At 43.2% G+C, this 18785-nt stretch overlaps 1 protein-coding gene across 1 annotated transcript in view; it reads left to right on the top strand.

Annotated features, from left to right (window-relative positions):
• The window catches only part of ARPC2 (actin related protein 2/3 complex subunit 2), a 138509-nt gene extending 123754 nt beyond the window's left edge, over window positions 1-14755 (top strand). The window contains exons 9-10 of the mRNA XM_086954477.1: window positions 3196-3296; window positions 14287-14755. Of these exons, the coding sequence (XP_086810603.1) occupies window positions 3196-3296; window positions 14287-14311 (126 nt within the window). The 3' untranslated portion in view covers window positions 14312-14755. The remainder of the gene's footprint in view (window positions 1-3195; window positions 3297-14286) is intronic.
• The last annotated feature ends 4030 nt before the right edge of the window (window positions 14756-18785 follow it).

Here is an 18785-nt window from a genome sequence, read left to right as displayed (position 1 = left end):
TTAAACCATCCAGCCTGCCCTTTATATGAGCCACCTGCTGCTAAACAGAACTTACCTTCTGTCTTTCACTTTACTTACGAGGTCTGACTTGTGACTAAACTTTAAAATATACATAGAATTAGCTCTGGCTCCACCCAGTATAGTAACTGTTTTTCACCTCATGCTACTGGTTGTTTGAAGCATCAAGTCAAGTCAAGATTCTTTTTCGAATTAAAAAAATTCATAAAAGTCGCAACGTGACAGAGTATCATGAAATACAACCATTTAAAAACTTTACGCAAATTTCCAGAATTTACAACAGATCATTGTGGCAATTAAGACAAACTAACAGTTCATGGGTTTTCCATCATTTTACGGGTGCGGATGATAAGTTTCAAGAAAGTGCTAGTGCGGAAGACTAGTTCTTCAGTATCCAAAGAGAGCCACAACAAATATGATTCTCCCAAGGAGAGGGATCTGTATTTTCTAAAGTATGGAGTTAAAAACCATTTAACATATTTTAAATAAAATTTGCAAAAGAAGAAAAAGTGCAAGTCATTTTGTGTGCTCACTCCATCACAGGGACAGGGTTTACAGTGCATTTTATGACAATAACCCAAGGGAAAACATAACAAAACTCTTACGTTTCCAGCCCTTAGGCGAAACAAAAGCGATCTTTCCCAGTTAGTCATTAGTAAAGTAAGGTAGAGAGGTAAGGGATATCTAAACATTTCCTTACTCCTATATGCTAACACAGTTGTTTTTCTAAGTGCCGCCTTTGGCCTCTCCAAATTGCAAAGTGCATATAGTGCAAGTTGTAGCTCCCTCTTATCACTAGGCACAATTCTGGTGGTGTCCAAGAAGATATGGCCTTTGCCCACGCTACGTAAACTTTTATAGACTCCTGACAACCAGGAAATCTCAATACCTTTATCACATCTGAGACAGTAGCTTATAATTTCTTGCGTCAGGGTGGCTGAATTATTTATCCAAATGGATGGCCAAAATGTCGCCGGTCTTGTCCCAATAAAGTCACAAATAAAATGCACATTAAGTTCCCTGTAGCAGATATACTCAGAGGTAGAAAACGGTGCACCCAAGATTTTCCTGAAAAATCGATTTTCTTCTAATTGGATGCAATAGTTTTTTGCAAGGCCCCATATCTAACTACTCGGGCACATTGCAACTTAAATTTTCTTTAAATGGCCTTAGTGGCACCTATTTTCCTCGGGCGTGGTAAACTGAGGATTGAATTGATGGCCTTTGAGAACTTGCTCGTGGAGTGGGCCAAATGCCAGTCCACGAGTTGTTCGCAGCAAAGACCATCCCTAAATATGGGAATGAGCTGGTAGAGTGTAATCTGTTACCCCCCACTGAAATGGAATTGAGCTGTCGCTGCCCTGGCTCACACGACCTAATAAAAGATTTTTTTTAAATTCACGCGTAGGTCCAGGTCATCCATCTATTCAATTAAGGTTTTCACCAGGATACGCAGGGAGTTAGGGGTGCGGCCCATAAGGACCGCATCATCTGCGTAAAGTAATGCTGGAAGTGATTTCCCTTTGATTCTTGGTACATCTGGGGTTGCCTGTCTTAGGGAGTTACTCAGCCCATTAATGTAAATAATAAAAAGCAGGGGTGCTAAAACGTACCCCTGTCTAACGCCTCGTCCCACCTTAATCGCGCCCGAGGTTCCCCCCCCCCTGTCCAATCCTTACTTGTGCATTAAGGTCGGTGTGTAAAAATGCTAGGAAGTGTACCAGGGGTTTGTCTAATCCGTAGTCCAAGCGAATGGTCCAGAGTTTCGCCCGGTTATCTAAATCAAATGCGACGATAAGTTCATGAAAGCTAGGTAGATCGGTGAGGATCGGGCAATATTGTATTTACCAATTACTAATTTGAGATTCAAACACTGCTCGACCATACCAACCTTACTTCTAAATCCCTTCTGGCAGGGATCCAATACCCCGCTTTCCTCTGTCCATTCCAAGACCCTATTATAAAGTTTGAAGCATCATTCTGTCTCCCATGAAGTGTTTGCATTTCAATGCATTACATTATTTGTCTTTTAGATACATTGTATACATAAAAGCTATTTTTTTTGTCTAGTGGAGAAGGCTGATATAATGTATCAGTCAGGACTCAAATGAATGGCAGACCGATTGCTAAGGTTTGTTACCTTTATAGCTCAACATATGGTGCAAAGCAAATTTCATACTGATGGTTAATTTAGCGATTTGGCCGGAAACCTAAATTTTGGTGAACATTGTGCTATATAAATTACATGACTATTCAAAGTAAGCTTTTGGCTAGTCATCCTCTATTTTTCATTCTTTGGGGCTCACGTGCTAGTAATCTTAAACTGCAACAATAGTACAGTTATCCTGTGCCCAGTGTAAGTGTTAGTTATGCAGCACAATATCCTTGGTGCAACAACATTAACTGTTACATGGTTAAACACTTATAAGGTCCCAAAGGCGAGACCTATGGCTATGCCAATTCTTGTCCTTGTTGCATCTGAGAGCGCTTTGAAATATGTGAGTTCCCAGAGGAAGCTTGGTGAAATAAAATATTTGTCTAAGATCACACATGTTTTTTCAATCTAGGGCACCAGGAAATATCCCAAGGCTTTCCCAATTTACATTGTGCTATTCAACTACTTGATCTGTATCTCTTTCCCTCTCCTATTTTACATCCAGGGTTTTTATTGAATACTTGATATAAAGGGTTAGAGCATGAATATCGGGCAGCAGCGATCGGAAACTCAGCTTGTTTTAGGCTCAAGGGTACAAGAGGCACCCGGTTCGAACTTTCAATGGCTTGCCCTCCCCTAACAGCTAAAGAACGAAGGCAGTGATTTAATAGAACTATAGTATATCCATGCACTCCAAGGAGATTTCAAAAAGATTTATTGTAGCAACAGCACATGAAATGCCTTCAGTCTATGCAGACCATTCCCAAGTGCCACAACATATAGATTTAGAACAATACTGATACAAAATACATTCAGATGATAAGAGAGCTCTTAAAGAGACATAATGATTAGTACAACAATCAAGTGTAACAAGTACATATGCAGGTTGAGTCAGATATACCTCCTATTGCGTATCCCTCTGTTGCATTACTATGGAGATGCCCTATTGAAGTTTGCTTTTCAACATTAACAGTTGTTCGAGTACACTCGTAATGCTGAATTTTGTATGTATTGAAATTCAGGCTTATATTCATACACGGATGAGGGCAAAGACATCCGACTTCCTGAAGGTGTTGAACCGCGCTCGTCCAGATGCTGAGAAGAAGGAGATGAAAACTATAACGTAAGTACCAATGGGCACAGGGCAAAAATAATGCCACTTCAAGACAATTCAAGATCCTGCACTGTATGGCTTTGGATGCTCCGCTCTAGTTCACTTGTATATAGAAAGCAGTAAAACATGGGCGCAAGAATAATGGCGCGTTTTATAAAATGTATAGTTGGTCAAATACATTGAGCCACCGTACAGTTTTTTAGAATGGGACAATAAAAGGGCACACTTTGGAGGAGTCTTTCAAAATCCAATACATAGTCACCACATTACAGTTATTTGTTGTTTGCTGAGAAGATTAAATACGTTGATGCATCAGAGACTGTAGAATAGAAGGCATTTAAATCAACTCCGCATGGATGGATTTATTAGCAAACAATATAAACATAAAAAGATGTTAACTATGCAGTCTTTGGCTTCTGATTGAATTTGTTGTAATTGGGGGTGAGGATAGAAATCTTCTTTTTTTTTTTCTTTTTTTTTACATTAATAGATGGAAGAACTAAACCTCGAATGTTCTCCACGGAGACATCAAGGACAAACATTGCCCTTAAACAAAAAATTACAGTTTATTATCAATGCCAAGATCGACATCCAATGCTAAATCGTATTGTATACATTCCAAATGCTAACTTAATTTAGGAGAACAGAACTGATAATTTCCATAAGCACTAGACTTTTAGGCATTCTAAACATGTTAATTTTCACCTTCTACAAGATGCAAAACTATTGTTACTAGTAATAGTTTGCATCCAGCATTGTATCTCTTTATACTGTATTATGATTTATCATCCCAAGCATTGTTTCTAGGCTCCAAATAGAATTTGATTAGAGCATGTACTATAAAAATATCCTTCGGCTGTACTATTAGTGAATATGAACTGCTTCTATTGCAAAATTATTGTGCAGGTTTTCATTAACAAAGTTTTGTCTCACCAACTGAATTTGGTAGTCCTGAATATAAAACAACAAATGAAGTCAAAATGCATGTGATTGTTCATTGTGTTCGACCTTTCACAGGAATTTGGGGATAAGTAATGGCATGCTTTAGGTTGCTTTTGCGGTATGGAGCAACAAAGCTCTTGGTCCAATCTGCCATCCTATTTAGGTCTCGCAGAGAGACCAATTGCAGTCAAACCAAAAAGCTGAGTTCACGATGCGGATTTGTAGAAGTGCTCGTAAACGCGCTTCTATCACAGCCATCAGCCTCCCTCCCACGGGCAGCTTGGCCTCAGGCATTCACCCCAGCACGACTTCTCCTCCCCCCTAATTACATCCCTGCTGTTTACTTCTTTCACGGCCGCGAGGCCGTGCTTCAAAGGGATCCGCCACCATATGCCTGCTCCCCTCCCCCGCCCCCCACGCCTCACACCAGACTTCATTGGAATGCGCTCCGTGCATTCTCCCCTCCCTTTCAGCCTCTTTCCCAGCTCCCAGCCGGACCCTCCTTTCTCACCTCCTCTTTCTTTATTTACAGGGAGAACTTGTATTTTTCCCCGAGGCAACAAGTTCTGACACTGCCCGTCCCAGCACACACCAACTTAGAGCTTGTTTTTGTTTTCACTCTCTCGTGTTTATTGAACACGCTTTTTGAGCACAAATCACGTCTGTACCTTTTAAATCTTTGAAGCTATGCACAGAAGTTCCGTATTTAACCACACCCACGGTCCATACATCACACGCCATGGTTCGTCCACTGCGTTTTATCACAGCATGCTACCAGCCTCGTCTCAGTCTGCTTGTGTGTGTTTAACAAACTCACTATTAGCATTCTGATATACCCGAACAGATCGTTTTGTTGACTGTGTACATTAGTTTCGGCTACTGGGCATTTTAATAACCCACACCAGTATTCGACTTATTTCGTTTTTCTCGGTTACACACGCTTGTTTTAATAGGCATTGGGAGTCCGTAGTCCGCATCAATACGGTAGGGACCGAAGAGAACGACAGTGAATGCTGACCTCCGCTTCGGCACTATAATATAGCTTCCCCCTCCTGCTTCTCATTACCAGCCCTCCCCACCCTCAGAGCACAAACGGAGCCTTTCTTAATCAAGTGTCAGCGCTTCCTTGTTCGTCCTACATTCCCAGGTCTGCCCGACCCTCCCCGACTCCCTACACCCCTCCTACACAAGGTACGAGCTCCTCAGCGGCATTTATAGTTTTAAAAAGCAGCGTGTGTAAAAGCATTTCCATTCGGGCTTCGCAGCTGTAGCATTTCTATTTTCAAAAGAGTAGTGTGAATACACATTGCTGTCACTAATGGTAAATAAATATTGAAGTGCGTGAACTTTAGCATGATAACTGCCAGAGCCGCGAAGAAATGCTTTCACATTCTTCCTTAATCAACTTGTTGGTGTCACCAGAACTGGCACTCAGTGTCGTCCTCGTGACATGGTGAAAAGACAACGAGGGACTTGAGCAAAGCTGTCCTTTTAGATAAGTGCTCTTTAACTCATGGGGCAGCGTGCAAACAAACGGCGAGCAGACACATAGACTTGCCATCAACGAGTACTGCCATTTCAGGGCTGGTCTGCTTAAGGACGCAAAGTTAACCAAGAGGTCATTGGCTGGACATGATGGAAATACAACGCTGCAATTAAGGAGAAAACGAATCGCCTACCACAGTATTTAGTCTTCCACCCCTCCACTCATGAATTTTCTTTTCACTGACTCTTCCTTATGTTTTAAACCTTTCAGAGTTACTGGACTGTTTGGAAAACTTTTTATTTCCTTTAAATCTACTCCAGTGTTGCAACCATCTTGTTTCCGGAGGCGGCACATGTTCCACATCCCTCCGTGCACAGTGCCTGCCTGCTGGCCAGACAGACTGCTTCATCTTCTGCCACTTTTCTTCAGTCGGCACTCGTTGAAGCAGCCGGCTGTTCACGGAGCATAGCACATGCTGCCTCTGTGCACCGTCTAGCACTGCACTCCTTATTTCACCAGGCATGTTTATTAACTTTCTGCAAGTTTCTGCAGTCCCTAATTCAGCCACGCCATTGCTGCTTCATCTCTTGTGTTGGTTCCCTTCCTCCGCCACCCCGGCCTCCCAGCTGTTCTAATTGCTTTCCTACCCCCTACCACACTACTCCGCCCACTGTCCTGCTTTAATTTCCCCAACATATCTCCCTTGTGTTGGTTCTTTACTTTTTTTCTCTAGGGCAGTAGAAAATCAGTGCCTGTTCGGCCTCACACATAAAAGGAGTTTATACATTAAAAATAAGCATTCTTCTCTTTCTGTTTACCTTCTTTTTTTATGCCCAATTAAAACACTAAGTGACAATCACACTCTGAGCCCAGCTCAAGAAAGCAGATGTCAATAATGCAGTGTTGCTGCTCATAACTAGCCCCCACTTTAACACCTCCCTGCTAGGCTCCTAGTGTCTTCAGAGAGTCACTTTGTCTGCCATTTGCAGTTTGTGTTGTTTGCATGTTCTGTGCATCTGGAATGCTTTCATAAAAATAATTTTTGTCATAAATTTTTACACTCGTCCACTCCACACCTCACAATTCCACAAGTAACCATAGCAATTCAACCCACACAATTCTACTCCACTCCTAGCTAAAACACATAGGGTAAAATACATTGTAATTTACAACGCAAATAGCTCCTACTCTTACAAATGCGAGACCTATTGCATTTGTGCCTTTCTGCCCCATTAGACTCGTTTTTTGTGCCCTTCTGCCCTCTGTTAGACTCGTTTTTTGTGCCTTTCTGCCCTCTGCATCACCACATCATCACTCAGCACCACCACAGCACCACCACATTAACACTCCGCACCACCACATTATAACTCAGCACCACCACATTATCATTCAGCACCACCACAGCATCACTCAGCACCACCACATTATTACTCAGCACCACCACAGCACCACTCAGCACCACCACATTATCACTCAGCGCCACCCCATCATCACTCAGCGCCACCCCATCATCACTCAGCGCCACCCCATCATCACTCAGCGCCACCCCATCATCACTCAGCGCCACCCCATCATCACTCAGCGCCACCCCATCATCACTCAGCGCCACCCCATCATCACTCAGCGCCACCCCATCATCACTCAGCGCCACCCCATCATCACTCAGCGCCACCCCATCATCACTCAGCGCCACCCCATCATCACTCAGCGCCACCCCATCATCACTCAGCGCCACCCCATCATCACTCAGCGCCACCCCATCATCACTCAGCGCCACCCCATCATCACTCAGCGCCACCACATTATCACTCAGCACCACCACTCTGCACCACCACAGCATCACTCCGCACCACCACAGCATCACTCCGCACCACCACAGCATCACTCCGCACCACCACAGCATCACTCCGCACCACCACAGCATCACTCCGCACCACCACAGCATCACTCCGCACCACCACAGCATCACTCCGCACCACCACAGCATCACTCCGCACCACCACAGCATCACTCCGCACCACCACAGCATCACTCCGCACCACCACAGCATCACTCAGCACCACCACAGCATCACTCAGCACCAGCACCACCACAGCAACACTCAGCACCACCACAGAATCACTCAGCACCACCACAGCATCACTCAGCACCACCACAGCATCACTCAGCATCACTCAGCACCACCACAGCACCACTCAGCACCACCACAGCATCACTCAGCGCAACCCCAGGTTATAGGTGTTGCATTTGCGAAAGTTATAACTATTGGCATTGTAAATGACAAAGCTATTAATTTAGCTATTTTCAAAACCAACACATAAATAAAAAAATGTCATTTACAAGACCAATAGCTCAAACTTTCCTAATGCGAGACCTATTGCATTGCAAATGCTTGTTTTGACATTTCTGCACACCAGTGGTTATCTGCTTACTTCGCAATCAGGAAAAACATACCAGGGTTTCGCTTTTTGTTTTGCCTTGTTTGGAAACTGTTTTAGTTATAATTCACTGCAGACAGTAGGTTCTTCCCAATGTGCATTTGTATTACTATACTCTTACCTGTGCCTTTTTTGAGGCTCTGAATTCTGCCAGCACGTTCAATATGGCTTCTCGTTCCACCATTATTGAGAATAGCACCTGTAACGAGGTAGAGAAAATTTCCAGTCAGGAATGACTGCAGGGTTAATACGCTGAACTCGGAGACATTTCTCCAAGCTCTGTTGCCATTCAGCTTCTTCTGCTGGCACCCAAGCTGCTACTTAAGCATGTTTTGATGTATTTGTTTCTTGCAGGTCTCAATAACTAGAAGGTGCTCATTAGTGGTGGTGGTGGTTGTGTTGTTCGACTGACCGCGAAAAATACAGAAATATCCACCGTAGCTATCTGGGGAAAATCAGACAAGCTAAAAAATTGTTTCTCCTAAACCAGATTGAAAAGGCAGCAAACTCCAATATTGGAGCTTTGTAAAATCTTAAAATAATGTACGTCGCCCCCAGCCCAGGCCGCCGTCTCTATTTCACAGAACTGGGCAGATTCCTTTTTCAAATTTTTTTATGACAAAATCAATGCAATTCATAGCTCCTTTCCGTTCCAAGAAGATATAAACATCCCAGGAAATCATTCCATCGTTTCCACGGGATCTCCTCCCATTCCAGAAGAATTCTCTTTGTGTAACTCGGAAGATGTTGCCGGAGTTATGCTAAAAATCAAATCCGGATCACCTGTGGATCCTATACCACCGTGTTTCCTCCCAACCGTTGCGCCAGTGCTTCTTGATCATCTCACTGACCTATTTAATAGCTCACTGTCACAATCTGTAGTCCCAAAGATATGAGAGGCCGCAAGAGTCAGGCCCATCCTAAAAAAATCCACTGCAGACCCTAAACTTTTAACCATCGTCAAATCTCGGTTCTCCTCCCTTACTTTGGGAAAATGCTTGAATCATTGGTCAACCGACAGCTCGTCACTCATCTAGAGGACCATGGCTTACTGGACTCATCACAGTCTGGTTTCAGGGCCACCCATAGTACTGAAACAGCATTGGTAGAGGTCACAGATAACATCAGGCTAGCATTGGACAGAGGACAGCCAACTATTCTTGTCCTGCTAGATCTATCTGCTGCCTTCGACACCATCTCCCACAGCATTTTAGATCTAAGGCTCTGGGAGATCGGTGTCCGAGGGAAGGCCAAAAAATGGCTCAGTAGCTATCTTATGGATCGAGTCACCGCCGTTCAGATTGGTGATATCGGCTCATGCAATAGGCCAGTTAGGATGGGAGTGCCTCAGGGCTCTATTTTGAGCCGCACACTCTTTAATCTATACGTGACTCCATTGGCCAAGGTGATCAGATCCTATGGCTTTGATGTAGTGTTATATGCCGATGATACTCTGGTTCTGATCACCCTTGGCCCAGATCCAACAGATACGAAGGCACATTTTATAAATTGCATGATAGATATCGGTAGGTTGATGAATTTAAATCACCTACAACTAAACAGAGGAAAAACTGAGATAGTTCTCTTTGGCAAAGCACATAAACACTGGTCAAGTAACTGGTGGCCTCAAACCCTCGGCCCGACCCAGTGCCAAGACAATCAGTTTGAAACTTAGGTATTTGAAATAGACAACCATATGTCAATGAAAGATCAGGTTAATTACCTAATTGGCTCTTGTTTTGGCATCATGCGAAACTTGCGCAAAGTTTTTAAATGGCTCCCGATGGAAGCCAGGAAGCCATTAGTCCAAGGTCTGATTATCAATCGCATGGACTTCGGAAACGCTTTGCTGTCTTCAATAAATAAAGATCTTCTTACTAGGCTCCAACTCCTGCAGAATACTGCTGCCAGGCTACTGTTGAATTTCCCGACGGGATCCCCTTCGGCACCCAACATGAGACTTCTTCATTGGGTTCCTGTACGACAATGGTCCCGATTACTAGGGGGAAAAAACTCATGGTACCAGCCATGCAGGGCTCTAAGATACAGCAACAAATCCCTACTAACACCCCTCAAAATGTGTGCCTTAAGAAAGGGAGGGAGATCTTTTTCATTTCTCGCTCCCGCTTTCTGGAATAAACTGCCACTACATCGACGTATTGTCTCTGATCACAATCGTTTTCGCAGGGAGCTAAAAATATGGCAATTTGACAATTAACTGACTCTTGTCCAAACCAGCTCCTGAGTATTCCGCAAGCGCCATGAGACTTCCGGGTGATATGTGCTCTAAATAAATAATCCTGATTTGATTTGATTGATTACAATTGCACTACACGAACCTTCAAGATTTGCCTCCTCTGGCATCTGTCTTTCTCAAAACTTTTGATCCTAATGGATTTTGGACTCCCAGGACTTTGTTTCAAGGAATAAGGGGTAATGGGCTTCACTTTCCACAGGCTCCCTATCCTGGTCATGTGTTGTTGCATAGGCAAACTGGCCTAATCAGGCACGTCACAGTACAGTCTGCTACTTCAGGGAGGACCATCTAGTGTCATCTCACCTGAACTGTGGCAACATTTCTGATTTGAACCAGGTGCCCAACTCTATGGTCACTTCAGTAGTGTTATTATGATCAGACCATACATGCTGTCCTTAAACTCCCTCCCATTTTCTATTTGCAAAGGACTAACTCACTCTCAATAAAAGTGCCGCCAGAACACTTGCTAATTCCGCATGTAAGTGTTCTGGCTTAGGTCATTAAGAGACAGAAGCACTGACCACTATGAAATCTCCTGTGGAACCTGGATGTATAGAAAGGTCCTGACTACAGGCTGGTACTGACTACAGACAGCACATCTCAGAATTGACTGCTTCCTGCTACTGTCTCCTACACAGGACACCAGGCTAGTTTGGAAGGTCATCATTTGCCCATCTTCGCCAAAATTAATTTCAAAAAGGGTTATGAAACACTCCTTTCTGCTGCTCCGACACAGCAAAGCCTAGAACCTGGAGCAGCTGATTTGTGATTCCCTTTCTACGAGGGCACCAGCTTAGTCTTTTTAGATCACTGTCAGAATGTGGAGTTAGTGCGAGAGCTACTCCAATATTCCATCCACCTTTGCCACGTCTCAAGGGGGAGGTCAAGTGATTATTCTTCAGGCGGTGCAAAAGCTTAGATTATTGTAGGTGATAGATGGGAAGATAGAGAGCTGCATCAACCCGGGTTCAAAATTCCTACTTCTTAGACTGATTGAACCAGACTTCACCCCTATCCTGCATATCAGGCACGACTCTCAGAATATCCATGCATCACGCCACTTGTTTATTTTCACCTAGGATCTGTTCATCTCTTCCTAGGCGTCCTTTACGTGACATGGTGAAAAGCTTCTTGTCTCTCAAAGACCTTCCCTCCTCAGAGTTAGTGACCGTTTGGCCTTCATGAACTCACCTAATATTGGGCAAGATTGGGAGGGAAAAAAGCAGAGCGGGAACTAGAGAAAACTTTAAGTAAGTGTGACAGAGATAGCTTCCAGAGAAATGGCCATGGGATTTAAATTGTGCAGGCTGTCAAAGCACAGGAGGAGGCCAATGATCTTCCATGTGCCTTTTTCCGAGCCCTGTTCTCTACCACAAACGTTTGGGAATAACCCACCAGAAGATGAAAAATCGATACACGCTGAACATTTTTGCCAAAGTTAACAATAAAGTGAGGTTACGATGAGAAGTTGCTTTGGCTGAGTGTGTATTGGTGTCTTCCTTCCTGGCAGTTATATACTTAGTTAATCTTCACACAGATGGAAAAAGGAGGTATGTGGGCATACCAGGAAATCCGTCTTAACTTAATAACTCTGGTACAGCTAGGCCTTCACCTATTCTTCATTTATTCATTCTCCCCACTTATTGTCTTCACAATCAACATTGGTCTGGAGAGAGAGAGAGAGAGAGAGAAAATTAACACATATAGATGGATTCCGGGTGGGAATAGTGAGTGTGACGTGAGCAGCAGGGCTGTGCCTGAGTGGGGCTACACGTGAGCCTTGCAATTCTACTAGCTTTCTTTGAACTGTGAGCATGCTACACTGCAACTTTCCCTGCACTTTCTGCTCATATTCTCGCCCTGAGACTGAAGACACTCCAGACATATAAGCCATAAAGGGTATTTCATTACTACATGATGTTTATGCCAACAGACCTACTATTGTCTCTACAACGGAGCATCTAAACAATCAATTACTAACACATTATTTGTAGGTGTAAGAGGAGACCGAAAGAGCCACCTTTTAGTGGCGGGGATGGATGATTATTAACTGGGTTGATTAATTTGACTAAATCTTTCTCACAGGATCAGGGAAGTCTTCTCCTCCCAGTTTAAGTGATCAGTAATCATGGGTGCTGCATCAGCACCTAAGCTGAACGTTCATTTCATCAATATCTTGTTTAATGCCACTGTAGTCTTCATCACCCAAGTGAATTGTGTTATTAAAAAAACCTACTACATGCACTTTCTGTGGTAATCTTCATCAGTGGATTGCTTGATTCCTTCAATATCCTGCCTGGGCTGCTGTAGCAGAATCTGTGTTCTACTCCAAACCAAGGCAACAAATGCATTTCCTAAATCTATGCAGCTCCTCTTATTTGGAATGAAAAACTCAGACCACATCACCACCACAGTTGTAGTTTTGCACCGCCTCTTATAAAGGCGCAATCAAACTTTAAAGTTCCCATGCCTTATACAAAACAGCCAAGCATAGACATTCTCCAGAGAGATCATACCAGACTAACAAGCCCAGCAGCTGATCAGTAGGTTGGTCTACAAGAAGAAACTGATTCTTCACCCTTAAGATAAATATCAAGGCTTCATGTTTCCTATACTTGTTTCCTGCCCTTATTACCAACTTTGATCTTTCAGTGTTACAAGCTCCTTAATGCTGGATGAAAACATTTTGGGTAGGACTTGTGTTTTGTGCACTGTTTGTTAGCGTCTTCTCATTCTTTGATAACCTTGTAAGTGTATAGCGGTTGGATTCATCTGCTTACGCTTTCTGCTGTTGCACACTAGATAGTGTTTTTATTTGAAGGATAGTACTAGTTATGGCCTACTGTGTCATCAATGTGGACCTGTGGTTATATAACATGGGGCCACATTGATGACGAGTGCTGTGGTGCAGTTACCCACATTCACTGTTAAATCCATACTTGTCCCTGATTTGCCCTGCTCAGATTTAGAGAAATTATGTTCCAGGTAAGTATGTTTCATCTTTTTTACTTACTCAAGCTAGCTAATCAAGTTGGATTTCCTTTATTTGATTGCCCCCCTAAGCCAAAATATGCTTTGTTTTCTTGCTTTTCTCCTCTACAGGAATTACTTCTTTTCCCGGCTTTTTCCCCGCATCACACATCAGTGCAGCAATGGTGCTAGACTGGTCACATCGTTAAGCAAACTAAAGGCAGACAGTGCAGTTAAGGCCAGGAGATGAGGATCGCAGATAGGTATAAAGGAATGAGGACATGCACCCAGGTGTGAGGTTTGCTGCTACTCTCAGGAAGGTTTAGAAGCAAAAAAGGAAGCTTGTGATTCTGCATGCTCCTTCGTTGACAGCATCAGCAGCTGCTATTTAAACCTAAACAGCAGCAGAAAAGTGAGTAGCAGTTTTAGAAACAAGATGTCCTGTGCCACTGTGGCATAGGAGCAGGTATCATCCCCTGTGGATGCGGTATAAGTAGCAGTTTCTGAATATGGGTCCTTTTGTTCCACTGGCCACAAAGCAGGACTCTAGGCATATGTGTGTAGGGTAGTGTAAATAAGGCAGGAGGAAGAAGAATACATCTTGACCCAAAATACAAGCTTTCTTCAAAGACTAGTTCACACCAACTGCTGTTGAATCTCGCATAGGCTGGTCTCAACACTTTTCCCACTGACTTTAATCGTACTTTATTGGTTTGATTCCTAAGATCCCTAAATATTTTGGGTGCGGTATTTCCCAAGTAAAGAGCATGCCAGGTTTACTAGACACACAGTTCATCAAAGAACCAATATTTTGGGGCTTGGAACAAAAGGATATGAGAATATTACAGATTGTACATCAAAAGTATTAGAAGCATTAACTGACTGTTTCTATCCCTCTTTCAACAGGGGAAAGACCTTTGCAGCCCGTTGACGCTGCTCAGGGGCAGGAGAAGACGACCAAATGCTGGAGCACTTGCTACCCGATAATCGCAACCCTAAAGACTATGCCAGTCTTGGGCTCCCAAGTGAACGCAATACCAATCGGATCCCTTTTGTATGCCACTTTGGGAAATAAATTCAGGACGAGCTGTGCTTGCAAGGACTCAATAAGAGTAAAAAAAGAGAAACATTAAAGCAAATTCCATTTTGATCATCTTTCTTTTCTATCTTTGTGGGTTTTTTCCATTGCGCTTTTGCTTTTTTGCATTACGTTGCCGGCCATGAGTTTCAGTATTGCGCACGAACATAATGCCATATATGTACATGTTTTCTAAATATTGGAGTTAAAAACTCTGTGTATCTATAAAACAAAAAAAAGACAAAAAAAGACGTAAGGTTTTGGGGTTAAATAATAAAGCAGATCTTTCTATCTTCAGGAGGTATTATTTTCTTGTTTCTGTTCAGTCGTTGAAGAAGACCTACTAATATTTAATTATGCATATTTACAATTCATTCAGTCTGTTTTTAAGCCCTTCTGTTTCTAACGGGCAACCTTTTTGCTGATATGGTCATTTCGAAATGTGTCCTGTAAATGTGTCTGATCTGTGATACTTGCCACAATCCTCTTTTGGCTTCATGGTGTTCTTACTCGTTGACTGAGCTCGAAACTCTATCCTGGACTACAGTGACAAATTAGCCATTGCTTCTTGTTTATTCTGATGCTTCACCGGTAGTGCCAGTGCTTTTCTGAAGCAATGTCTTTGTATTTTGTAGTTAGCTGATGTGAAAGGAAGTGCTCACCTTCAGCATGGACCTTTGATATGATTGCATTGGGTTCTGCTGTAGTGCTGTTGGTATGCTTAGCCACCAAAGCCTTTGGCCGCAACTGAGGAAGTTGCGTTGCTCCATCATATCTTCATTGGTGCTCATAAAGATTTTATTATCTCTGCCCACATGAATGATGCTGGAACCCAATATATATAAGAAGGCACTCATCTTTGTAATTAATGTTTTAGTGAACACATTCCTACCCAAGGATTTTTTTTTTAATTGCAAGGGACTCCTACTGCAAATATTTTTTGTGACATTACAAAATCCCTGCACTGCGAAGACCCCATTGTAATTAATTATCTTTCAAAAATAGAGTAGCACTAAATGGTGCAGAAAAGCACTGCACCATATAAGAATGATTTGACTCCAATTTAAGGCTCCAAAGAACTGATCGGCCTGTGTGTGCACATTAGTAACTTTCCCACACGGTGCAGATCTTGAGCACTAGGCTCGGGCCAGCTTATTCGTGTTGGAAATGTAGCCGTTGGGAGCTTTTGGAGCTTCATTGGACAGCCTGGAATCAGTATTTGTTTTATATTTTTATTTAGGTTTAAGATTTATTCTGGGGCTTTCTGAGCTTTTTTTTTTTTTAGGGTTTCCTCTAGCAGTGAAAGTTTGTGGGAAAATTATTTACTGGAGGTTTCACTATGCATGAGCTTGTCTCTTTAAAAAAATGTCAGAGATGAAGGGATCCTGACGGGATAGTCTATAGACAATGTTATGTTTTTTTTTGTATTGGAACTCCATGAGTCTGGAATGGGGTAAATACAGCAAAGAGTGGATTCTCTTTGATCAGTCCTTCCCTACCTCCATCAGGGCTCTGGTACATTCTTTGCAGCTCTGGCCACTATAAATACATCAAGGGATCACATGAGAACCAAGCAGGCACTTTAAGCTATCCGCTAAATTCCATGGAATACTAGGATTATGTAAAGACTTCTTTGCTTGGATAAATAGTCTGAACCCATACTTGAGATTTACTAGCACTGTCTCACACAACCAGATTGCGTTTCTAGACCGGACGATCAAACTCGAACAAGGCAATTTGGCGACCACAATGCACAGGACAAGCACAGATCGCAGTAGTCTGCTACTTTTTAGAAGTCATCACCCACGCGTCCTGAAAGAGAATCTCCCCGTTGGGCAATTTCTGAGGGTGAGGAGAAATTGCCGTAAGCTGGAGGACTACAGAACTGAGTCAGAAATGTTGGCACAAAATCTGGCTGCACAGCAATACCCATCGCGAAGCATAGCTCTATCCAGAAAATAGCAAAGAATAACAAACGTTGGACGCTGATAGCCCTACTGACACCCTCACTTGTGTTACCACTTTTACACCAGCCTCCAATCAACTCACGAACGTTATTAAGAAATATTGGGGCATACTAAACACAGGCTCAATGACATTAGAGCCACCACGCTTCTCTTTTAAACGTTCCAGGAACTTGAAGGACATGCTGATCCACACTAGGCCTAAGGCCCCCACATCTGGTGCCCAAAAAACATTATGGCACTTACCACCTGTCAAAGGCCATTACCCCTGGGGGTCAAGCACGGCTTGTGCCTTCACTTTGATGCATAAAACCATCACCTTTACCAATTCCTTCACACGGGAATTGCGGTCGCACACCATTTGCAACACGCCTAACTGTGTATATTTGATCAAGTGCCCCTACAATTTACAATATGTAGGGATGACCACCCGTCCGATCAAGCTACACATTTTTGAACATTTGGAGTAATTTCTGCTGCTAGAAGAACCACACTAAAATGTGCACTCACTACCTTGAGAAATATCATACACCTGACTCCCTGAAATGGGTTATCCTAGAAGCATTCTCAAAAATCACACAAAAAGCTCTTTTCCTGAAGGAACAGAGATGGGTACTCAGACTATCTTCACACACCCAAGGATTAAATGAAGATATACCTTGGAGCACGTTGAGGGTCTGACAGAATTTCACCACAAGGTGATGATGGACACACAAGTCTCAGCAATTTGGGCATTATCTTTAACAACGGGTAATACGATTAGTGTAGTGCATACACAATTTAGCAATAACATATTGCTAATGTCGTACCACTGAGTCCCTTGAGGGATCATAAAATATGATTGCCGCGTAAAGATGTGACACACAAATACCAGTGTGCAATAAGTTTGGGGATCTCTTTTTTCATGTAATGCGTGATTAGTGCTATACATTTACTTTCTAAATCGGTGCTACACGCTTGTAACCTCCCCCACATGTATATCCTGGCAGTATAGCCGCCGATCTACACCTCCAGTAGAAAACACCTCCCCAACATGGCCGACTACTGAGAACACACATATGCACATTAGCGTCCACAACCAGGCGCTTCCCGCCCCCTGGAAGCTCTGAGCCGCACTGATAAAAACAACCTGGTCTCAGACCACTCTACCTCCCGGACCCGGTAGGAGTGGGTAGGTCTTGAGCCGGTGTGCTACTTGCACACACGTGAGTACTTTCAACCCCGCGCTGGAGACTCCTTGACCCGCGCTTGTGGCATTTTGGTTTTAACTACACGATTGTGGCGCTGCATTATGACCACGTAGTGATCTTCAGCAGTGACGCGCCCCCTTCCTGACCACGACCCCCTCTAAACAAACTCCCCGCGCCTTGAATCCCATTACCCGCGCTGGGGATTTGTTTTTTTGTCATTACTTGTGTGGTGCTGCATTGTGACCAACTAATGAACGCAAGCAGCGGGCCGACCATCACACATTCGGCAAGGCTTTAAAGTCCTAGGAAGAGACAACATTACAATGTGCCCCACGCAGTGCACTATGGATTCTTTACCTCATACTTAATTAGCTCAAAGCGGAAAATATAGCCCACCACGCCTCTCGCTCCTTTTCCACCGGGCACGAGGAGGTTATATGGTTGAATGTAATGATACATGACGATATATGCAATGGCAACATGTTCCTACACACATTAAAGAAATGGGATCAAGAACCATGCTAACCGAACTTGCTCCCTTACTATGATGAGTTTGTTATTTGAGAACACTTTGAGAGTACGGGTATTAGTCGCAGTCAACACACTGAAATGTATGGATGATGACGAGTATGTCAGTGAGGCTAAGAAGTATGGTCATTACTGCACAGTATGTGAAAGACATATGTGACTAAAGAAGCATTTATTCAGTTTCTCCCTACTCACTCGATTGCATTAGGAACTTCTCACGTATGACCTACCGGGTACTGTTGAAGCCTGGTTAGTCCAAATCATTGGGTGAGTCTCTCAGCTACTGGGTTGCGTGCCACAAGGGCTGAAGTTCACGCTAGTTCACCTTGTGCACTCACTGTGTGGCACCAATTTTAATTGATTTTTGTGTGATTTTTATTCATGTTCACCACTGAATATTAAGAGTCTGCTTCACAAGGGAAACGAGAAGATACACACACTTGAAATTGTATTGATTTAACCAGTGTCACGTTTTCACCCTTCACAGGTAGTTCCAGTACTAACAGGTACTCAACTAGTTAGTTGTATGGTTGATGTGAGTATGCATCCATGTCACCATTTTTGAGTTGTAGATGGATGTCTTTTCTGGTCCTGACGAATCACCCGTAGATTATACACTGAGCGAGAAACATGTTGACCCGTCAC

Source organism: Lissotriton vulgaris, chromosome 2_1 (genome assembly GCF_964263255.1).
Source record: "Lissotriton vulgaris chromosome 2_1, aLisVul1.2, whole genome shotgun sequence".
Lineage (NCBI taxonomy): Eukaryota > Metazoa > Chordata > Amphibia > Caudata > Salamandridae > Lissotriton > Lissotriton vulgaris.
The sequence above is the reverse complement of the archived record's forward strand: the minus strand, read 5'-3'. Positions and strand labels throughout refer to the sequence as shown.